Here is a 9,652-nt window from a genome sequence, read left to right as displayed (position 1 = left end):
AGCAACGACCAAGAATTCATGTACAACATAATGTTCTTGCAATTAAGCTGTCCTGAGCAGAATGCCTTCACCTTTATGGGCAGCAGGACAGCATATTTTGTGTAATAATAAATATAACTGGAAAGGGGGAAGTATCTAATATGCAACAATTGACAAACGTTTTCTTAAACAAAATAATTATTCCACAGCCATTAAGATCCGTGGATACTGCCTCCTCTGGAGGTTTATCCAACAGTGGTGCATCAGCAAAATCAAATTATGACAAAGCCAAGTCTCGTAGGCGTGCAGGTTTGGGCAGCTGCTGGTGTGCAACACGTCGGAGGGACAACCGCCAGAATGAGAAAAGCTGCCTCATCCGAGTCAGATTAGAGGAGGACAGAGCACAAGAATTCAAAACTATTTTGGTAAGTCCCTGGACTGGTTGCTCTCGTCATGCTCGGTCCAAATAATTGCCATTGCTCCCTGCCAGTATCGCAAGAGGAATTTTTATCCCAATTATTTGTTGCGATGCAGTCATATTCAGTGTGTATTTTCCACATTGCTGAAGCCTTTTTTGCTCTATGAGAGTGCTTTGACCATCATTTTGATCCTGTTTTGTAATGCAGTAGCAATGTTTAGGTTTTAGGCCTGAACACATTTTCCTTGCATTTCTCCTTTAAGTGTACATGGCAAGGTGCAGCGCTCTGTTGCCCCATTTTGGGGACTGGCTGATAACTATTGAAGAGGAAATATCACAAATTAACACGCACCATTAACTGTACAATAAATCAGCAAGGAGGTACCAGATCTTCAGTTAGCTGACCACAGGCACTTTGGTCCATCTGTAAGCCAATCGAGTAATACTAACAGAGATATTGAATATTTCTTTCCTGGCTTTGGCTCATGTGAAATTTAAAAGGCTGGTGCATGGAAGAAAGCACATCAAAAATGGGTTGGAGAAGAACATAGAACATTACAGCACAGTACAGGCACTTCGGCCTTCGATGTTGTGCCGACCTGTCATACCAATCTGAAGCCAATCTAACCTACACTATTCCATGTACGTCCATATGCTTGTCCAATGACGACTTAAATGTACCTAAAGTTGGTGAATCTACTACCGTTGCAGGCAAAGCGTTCCAATAGCAAGAGTGCAATCCAAAACAGAATAATTGCCTATTGGCTAGTTCAGGGAAGTCGAAGGAATATTGGCCAAATTAGAAGGCACATAGGTTGTTTTGTTTGATCATGCATTTTCCTTGACAGGATCAGTCGTACTCTGATTGTGCCTCCACAGAGGTCAGTGTGATGTGTGGAAATTGCTTCTAGTGTTTAAATATTGTTAACAAACAGCGCCTCTTTACTCTGGTGAAGAGAACATTTGTTAGCTTGTCAGTGAGTTGGAGATGGGGCAGAACCAGCCTAAGATCTGAGGCAGAATTTGGATAAGCAAATGGCAAACAGCTTGTTTAGATTGAACATCTATGAAACACAGAAAACAAAATTCTCAACCAAAATGACGAAAATGTCTCCTGATGAATGTGCAACAAATTGTTGCCAACTAATACAGTCATGAGAGGCCAACTAGAAAATCGTGGAATGTTATCACAAAGCAAAACAAAAACTTGAGTTATTGTGTCTGTGTTAAATCTCAGTGAGAAGTAGCCTAATTCGCCACCCATCTCCCCCACCACAACCACCATTGCCCTTTTTAGCCCTGCCCTGCAAATTTTGCTCCATGCAATTATTCAGTTGTCTTTAGAAAGTTATTTAATCTGCTTTAACCACCTATTCGTACATTGCGGTTTGGAAAAAGCAGGATTCTTTTTTGTTTTTGCTTTTTCTCCCCACCAATGACCTTAGATTTTGACCTTGGTACATAGTGTCAGAAGGACCAGTAAACAGTTTCCCTCATTTACTTTAGTTAGCCTGAGCAAATGACTGTTCTTCATGATTCTATGTTCTAATCCTTACCCAATTTTGAGTCTATACCGCCACTGCCCATTTCATTCCACAGGCTTCAATTTTGCTTGCACACTTGTGTGGCACTTCTTCGAACATAATTTAGAAAATCCAATTTATCACCAATGAATCACTAAAATTAGTGATTAATCATTTAAAGTCTGAGCATACAGAGTGGAAAAGGTATTGGTTATTCAAAAAAGATCACTTTTGGGGATGTTAGTTAATGTAAAATAACAAGGTGTCGAGCTGGATGAACAGAGCAGGCCAAGCAGCATCAGAGGAGCAGGAAGGCTGACGTTTCGGGCCTAGACCCTTCCTTAGAAAGATAATGTAGTTCATCTAATCTCTAGTTGTGTAATATTTGACTCTACCACTTATAGAATTGTCGAGACGTACCGAACAAAATATCCCCCCAAACCTTTCCTATTTATGTACTTATTCAAATGTCTTTTAAACATTGTAATTGTGTCTACATCTGCCACTTGCTCAGGAATTTAATTCCACTACATTTTTTGGATTTTTCAGATTTGCTATCCATTAATATATTTAATATGATCTTTGCTTTTGACTGGGTGGCAAAAGTAGTTTTTTTAGCCATGAACTATAGCAAAATTAAAGTAGAATTAAGTGTGAGTTTACTCAACCAGAAAACATTGCAGTTCTCCAGAAGAAACAGAAAATTTACTGGTGCATTTCATCTTCCAGGTCATTGCTCAAACTTGAGCTGAGAAAAGCATTCTCCAAATATAACAGAGAATTAAACAAAAGCAGACAATTGCCCAAAAAACTGGTCTTCTCAATATCCTGCCTATCAAATATTATTCCTGTACAGTCACATTATGATTAAATATTTGCACTGTCTTCAAATCACAAATTGCTAACTGTTTCAAACTGTTAAAGCAATTTTATGAATAATTTATATGAATAAGCATAACATTAGGAAATGTCAGACTTCACAAACAACATTGAGCCATTTGCTGTAATGACAATAAATGTTAAAAGCAGGCAAATTGTATGGGGGTAACAAAGTGGGAAGCTGGATGAACACAGCAGGCCAAGCAGCAGAGCATCTCAGGAGCACACAGTCTGGCCTTTCAGGCCTAGACCCTTTTCTGATGAAGGGTCTAGGCCTGAAACATCAGCTTTTGTGCTCCAAAGATGCTTCTTGACCTGCTGTGTTCATCCAGCTCCACACTTTGTTATCTTGGATTCTCCAGCATCTGCAGTTCCCATTATCTCTGATACAATTTTAACCTCATTGTGAAGCCTCTTCCAGGGATACCTAACCTGAAGAAGTTACCCTCCTCTCTCCGGAAAAACCTCAGTGGATCTTTCTCCCACTGCAACTCTCTTGTAATCTCTTCAGCCTTGAAACAAAGCTTTTCTGTTGAAGGATCTGTGCCCGAAACATCAGCTTTTGTGCTCCTGAGATGCTGCTTGGCCTGCTGTGTTCATCCAGCTCCACATTTTGTTATCTTGGACTCTCCAGCATCTGCAGTTCCCATTATGTCAAATGGTATGGGGGTTTTGGGTGGGAGGGGATGGAAGTGGATTATTTAAATTATGAATTTCGTCATTAGTTACTTGTTTCAAACTGTGTGTATAGGTAAACTTGATCACTGGGCTCTGTTTCCATTCAAATTCCAACCTTTACTGTTCACAGTAACTGTGTTATGGAGCATCGAATGCAGATTTTACAATAACTGTCCTACCAGATATTATTTCATTAATGTAACTTTTACAGCTTACAGTGTAATGTCCCAATTAGTTTTCTGGGTGAAAGCAGCAATATTTATAAGCCCTTTGGAAATTGAGGCATTATATATTTCATTTGGTGTGTGTGTCTAATGCATTAATGAAAAGTGAATGTTGTTTTAATTAGGTGACTAATCAAGATCGTGTATCTGAAGTTCTCAACAAAGCCATCACCGCGCTCAAATTTGAACCCGAGCGTCCTCAGCAATTTGCTCTAGCACAGATCATTGAATCAAATAAAGGTGAGCAGTGGAAATTGCTTCAATTTAAGTTAAATCTATTTCTGAACAGCATAACAACTGCAAGGGAATTGATATTTTCTTTTGATTTCACCAAAAAGCTGCAGATATCTAAATTTGTATCATTGAACATACCCAAGCATGTTCAGCAGGATTCAACTCTGAGGAATGTAAAGCCAATAAACAACTAATACCTGCACCTAATAAAAGCAAATTATTTCATCAGATTGCCCTAAAGCCAAATCAGAACAAAGAACCACAAATGCTGGAAATCAGAAACTGCTGGAAAAGAACAGCAGCAGTAGCAGCACTTGTAGAGAGAAGTCAGGGGTAGTGTTTAGAGTCCAGTAGCCCTTTTGTAAAACTACCTAAAGCCATATTGAGTGAAGGATGTACATCGGGATTTGGGTGTGGCATTAAATCCTGAATTATTCGCATTGTTAGCACATTGTTCTGCTTTGTTCATTCTTATTTTAACTGGTTATTCCAAAATAAATGTTTCCTGTTGCTGAAATTAATCTGTTCTTCCCCTCTTTTTGGCCCGTGGCTGAGAGACCAGAAACATGGTTGGGGTCACTGCTGTCAAGTTGCAAATCTGTCGCAACCCTCCCCCAACCATTTCCTGGTGAAAAGTAGAAACGAGGTCTCATGGGTTTAATTCTGCTGTGGTGTAAAACTTGCCATCCAGGCTGTGTTAAGCAGAATGCCTTATGAAAATGAAAGGTCCCAATGCCTTTGCAGCATGCTATCCCTGTCAGATTTCACAGAAAAGAAAAATCAGTTCCCTGGACGTAAGTCTCACTGACAAAGCTGGAATTTATTCTGCATCCATCATAGCCCTCAGAAAATGGCCATTCACTGGATCACTAACTCGTGTTTGATTTAGGTGCCCTCAGTGGTGTTAGTTTCATGATTCCAACACAATGCTGAAGGAGAGGATAGCTTTTCTCAGTGTTTTCGCATTGATCACACTGCACCTTTTTGTGTTTGATGCTGGTATCAGCAGAAGTGACCATGTAGCTGCTGGGTCATTCGTGAATCAATTGGGGTTTTGCGTTGTTCTGTAGTAAGGAAAATCTGACATCTTTACCTGGGCTACTGTATGCTGACTCTTCACAGCCTCATATGTGGCCTAATAAAGCCACTCAATTGTACAAACTGTCATGAAGAAGGCATGTGCCATCGGACAGTGAGAGGTTTGAAATGGATTTTAGTCTTGACCAACAATGCTCATCCTGAGAATGGGTCTCAGATATAATGGTTTTCAGTTATTGAGTTTACCTAATTTGGTATAACTCCAAGATTTTCTCTTGTGTTTTGTAATACGTTCTGAATCCTTGCAGTACATTTGTTCTGTTCCTCCCAGCCATTGATATTTCCGTATCCAGGAAGCAGTTGGACCTGTGCACAATTAATATGATGAAAACACGTGTGAATAATAATGTGCTTTCCCTCTGCTTTTTCAGTGCTCATACTTCCGGCCGATGCCATCCTGTATTATGCAATGAACAAGAAAGTGAATCATGACTTCATCCTGAGATTCACTGAAAGAAGATCTTCATGTCTATGCAAGTTTTAGCTGTAAGGAACATAATGTTTCATGGGACTCTGTTGGATCTAAAATCTCTGCTCAGTACCAAAAACCCTGCAATATATGAATAAATTACTTTGGCAGTGTTCTACTTTAAATTATTGGACAATTTGGAGAGAGTGACTTGACTTCAGACAATTGCTTAACATTAACTTTTGAGTCCAGTGCTTGTTTGTCCTTTTCAAACATCTTGCACATCAGCTATTTTTTCTGGAATGCTGGAGAATTGAACCCTGCCACCGGTCTTCTATGAACATCACAGTCATGTATCAATTGGTTGGATGAGAAAAAGAATCGTTTACGTATCAATCTTGTTGACCAATTGTGATTGAATTTGCTTGGGTTCCTCAATGGTTGTTTGGTTAAAAAGCAAACCAGCCATTTGTTCAGCCAATGGCAGGATGATGAATACTTCAACTGAAGTGTTTGGTTTGGCCTTTAAACTCTTCAGCACTCCATTCCTGCCTTCAATATTTTTATTTCTCCAGTGGTTTAAACTAATTTGGACAGAATGCCATTGACATGCCTTCAACAAAGGGTAACTACCAGAAATAATAGAGTTGTTTATTACTGCCAGTCATATTGCACTTGTTTGAGACCTTAACTGTTTTTACTTAATGTTCAATTTTACAACAATTTAACATAAAATTATTGTGTCATAGTGGGACATATGAGTGAGACTGTGTGAGTGAGAGTCAGAGTAAGCGATGTGTGAGTGAGACTGTGAGTGTGTGTAAGAGTGAGACTGTGAAGTTAGAGTAAGACTGTACGTGTGAGTGAGACTGAATGACAGTCAGTGTGAGACTGTGTGAGTGATACTGAGAGTTTCTGTGTGAGTGGGTGTGAGAGAGTGGGACTGTATGAAGTCAGAGTGAGACTGTGAGTGAGAGCATGTGTGCGAGTGAGACTGTGAGAGAGAGAGTCAGAGTTAGATTGAGAGAGAGAGAGAGAGACTAGGGATTTGTATGTGAATGAAACCGTGCATTTGTGAGAGTGAGACCATATGTGTGACTAAGAACATGTGTGAGTGAGAGAGTCTGAGTGGGACTGTGTGTGAGTGGGTCTGTGGGTGAGTGAGTGAGTCTGTGTGTCAGTGAGTCAGAGTGAGACTGAGAGAGAGAGAGTAGGAATTTGTATGTGAATGAGACCATGCATTTGTGAGAGTGAAAACATGTGTGTGACTAAGAACATGTGTGTGAGTGAAAGAGTCTGAGTGGGCCCGTGTGTGAGTGGGCCCGTGTGTGAGTGGGCCCGTGTGTGAGTGAGTCAGAGTGAGACTGAGAGAGAAAGAGTAGGAATTTGTATGTGAATGAGACCGTGCATTTGTGAGAGTGAGGCCATGTGTGTGAATAAGAATGTGTGTGTGAGAGAGTCTGAGAGAGACTGTGTGTGAGTGAGACTGTGTTAGTGAGACTGCGAGTGATCCGATGTGAGTGTGACTGTGAGTGAGAGTTTGAGTGACACAGTGAGATTAATTGAGAATGTATGATTGAGTGTGAGACTGAATATTAGTCAGACTGAATAAGATTGTGTGAGAATGTATGAGTGAGAGAGCATGTGTAATTGAGTGAGTTTGAACAAGACCATGTGTGATTGAGACTGTGAACTCAGAGTGAGATTGTGTATGAGTGAGACTGTGTGAGTGTGAGAGGCAAGGTGTGTGAGAGTGAAATCGTGGGAAGTCAGAGTGATACTGTGTGTTTGAACCTCCAAGTAAGACCGTGTGAGGGTGAGACTGTGTGCGAGTGAGTCTATGTACGGGTGAGACTGCATGCGAGTGAGACAGCGTTATGAGTGAGACTGTGTGTGTGAGACTATGTACGGGTGAGACTGCGTGCGAGTGAGACTGTGCGCAGGTGAGACTCTGTGTGAGTGAGTCTCTGTGTGGGTGAGACTGTGCACTCAAATGAGACTGGCTAAGAGTGTCAGAGACAGCCTGTGTGAGTGAGACTGAGTTGGTGCGTGAGAGTCAAAATTGGGCATGTGTGTTATTGAGCCTGAGTTTGTGCATGTGACACAATGTGAGTGTCTGTGTGGGAGGGAGTCAAATTACATGTGTGAGACTGTGTGAAGTGAGAATGAGACTGTATGTGTGAGACTGAGACCATGTGTGTGAGTGAAAAAGTCAGAGTGAGACTGTGTATGCGTGTGACTGAAGCTGCAAAGTCAGCGTGATACTGTATGAGTGAGAGCGTGTGAGATTAGATTGGATTCCCTACAGTGTGGAAACAGGACCTTTGACCCCACAAGTCCACACTGCCCCTTGAAGCATCCCACCCAGACCCATCCCCCTACAACCCACACACTCCCAAACACTACGGGCAATTTAGCGTGGCCGATCCACCTCACCTGCACATCTTTGGACTGTGGGAGGAAACCGGAGCACCCAGAGGAAACCCACGCAGACACGGGAAGAATGTACAAACTCCACACAGACACTCACCGGAGGCTGGAATCGAACCCGGGTCCCTGGCGCTGTGAGGCTGCAGTGCTAAACACTGAGACACCATGCCACCCTTGAGATTGTGCTTGTGATACTGTGTGAGACTGAGTGTGAATGAGACTGTTTGAGAGTGTGAGGGAAGGGAGTCAGTCCATGTGTGTGAATGAGTCCATACTTGTGAGTGAAACTGAGTGTGAGTGAGGCTGCGTGAAGTGTGAGTCAGACTGACTGAGTGTGTGTGTGAGCGACTATAACAGGCTGAGTGAGAAATTGTGTGTGTAAGTGTGAGACTGCGAATGAAACTGTCAGAGTGTAAGAGTGAGGGAGTGTGTGTATGAGAGGATATATGAGAGTAAAGTGCAAGCCATCTCAGGGGAAAAAAAAACTAACAAACTAACCATTTATCCAGACCATTAGGTGGGATGATGAGTACTTCAGCTGGTTTGTTTGGCTCGGCCTTTAAAGTCTCCAGCCAACCTTTTGTTTCCAGAGGCTTTAACTAATTCTGCATTAAAAACCCATTGATGTTTTTTAACTCACTGCAACTGCAAGAAATAACAGCACTGTTTATTATTGCCAGTGGTATTGCACTTGTTTGAGACTTTAATTAATGCTCAGCTTTATAATGAATTTATTTTGAATGGTTATATTGTGAGATGTGCGTGCGTGTGTAAGAGAATATATATTTGTAAAGTGCAAACCATTTTGGGGATAAAAGGTATTTAAAAGATGTACAGGGGACCAGATCACCTCAGACATGAATACTGTAAGACACTTGTTGTTCCTAGTTTATCTGCTCATGTTCCATTACTCAGACCTGTCATTGTTTCAAGTGGGTCTCATTGGTTAACAGCCAATTTGAAACTCATTCATTGACCTTTTCATCTTCATGCAATCACATCTCACGTGCAGGACAGCGTTGGTTATGTATATTCACTTTTCAAATGGATCCAAAACAAAAATCCATTCAAAGTAGCAAAATATCAGGAATTTTTAACAGTATTTGAGTCTCTGTCAAATTCACATTTGCACGATGTATAAATTAACACCAGGAACAACAAGCACTTTAACATTTCTGGTATTCCTTTCTTCCACAGGCAATGTTCGAGCCTCCTTCCCAATGTGAATCAATGAGCTCTGGTGAGGAAGGGCTTTAGAGAGCTCACCGCCCTGATTTTTGAGAGGTCATATGTATTTTATTTCCTTCTCCTCCTGTAAATCGCTTGGTGCTCGACATAGGATTCACTAATTAGACATTTACACATAACCACTTTAAAATTAAAATGGTTCACCATCGAGGCTATGCCAACAATACCAGCCACAGGTAGAAGAGAAAATCATCTGAGTTCTTTGTCTAAGTTTGTTTCTAAAAATAGTGTTCAGTAAATGTTTTCAATGTTCTTACATTTGTTTTAAATTAAAAAACTTAAATTGCAATCTTTTGTTTCATTCTTTTGAAGTAGAAGACAAATTCTAGGCTGAGGGAGTATACTTCATCTCTAATTAGTGCTGCTTCACTAAATATAACCTCCTATCAGCAATTTGTGTTGAGAGCTCACCTCCACGAACCATGTATCTGGGGCAATTGATAGTCATAATCCTAGAGAGCAAGGCAGGTACCTTGGCATCACACAGGAAATCTCTATTGGGGGGGCAGCTGATGGACAAACTGGTTGAACA

At 41.0% G+C, this 9,652-nt stretch overlaps 1 protein-coding gene across 1 annotated transcript; it reads left to right on the top strand.

Moving 5' to 3' along the window:
• Window positions 1-188: 188 nt before the first annotated feature.
• LOC132208356 (ral guanine nucleotide dissociation stimulator-like 1) lies at window positions 189-9,409 on the top strand (the record flags this gene model as incomplete). The annotated part of the gene is made up of 4 exons (XM_059643979.1): window positions 189-404; window positions 3,827-3,941; window positions 5,405-5,519; window positions 9,070-9,409. Coding segments are annotated over 3 exons (444 nt in total), but the record flags the coding sequence as incomplete, so codon positions are not given.
• Between the last annotated feature and the right edge of the window lie 243 nt (window positions 9,410-9,652).

The sequence above is a fragment of the Stegostoma tigrinum genome, unplaced genomic scaffold, assembly GCF_030684315.1.
Source record: "Stegostoma tigrinum isolate sSteTig4 unplaced genomic scaffold, sSteTig4.hap1 scaffold_363, whole genome shotgun sequence".
Taxonomy (NCBI): domain Eukaryota; kingdom Metazoa; phylum Chordata; class Chondrichthyes; order Orectolobiformes; family Stegostomatidae; genus Stegostoma; species Stegostoma tigrinum.
Note: the sequence above shows the minus strand (reverse complement) of the source record. Positions and strands in the feature narration are given on the sequence as shown.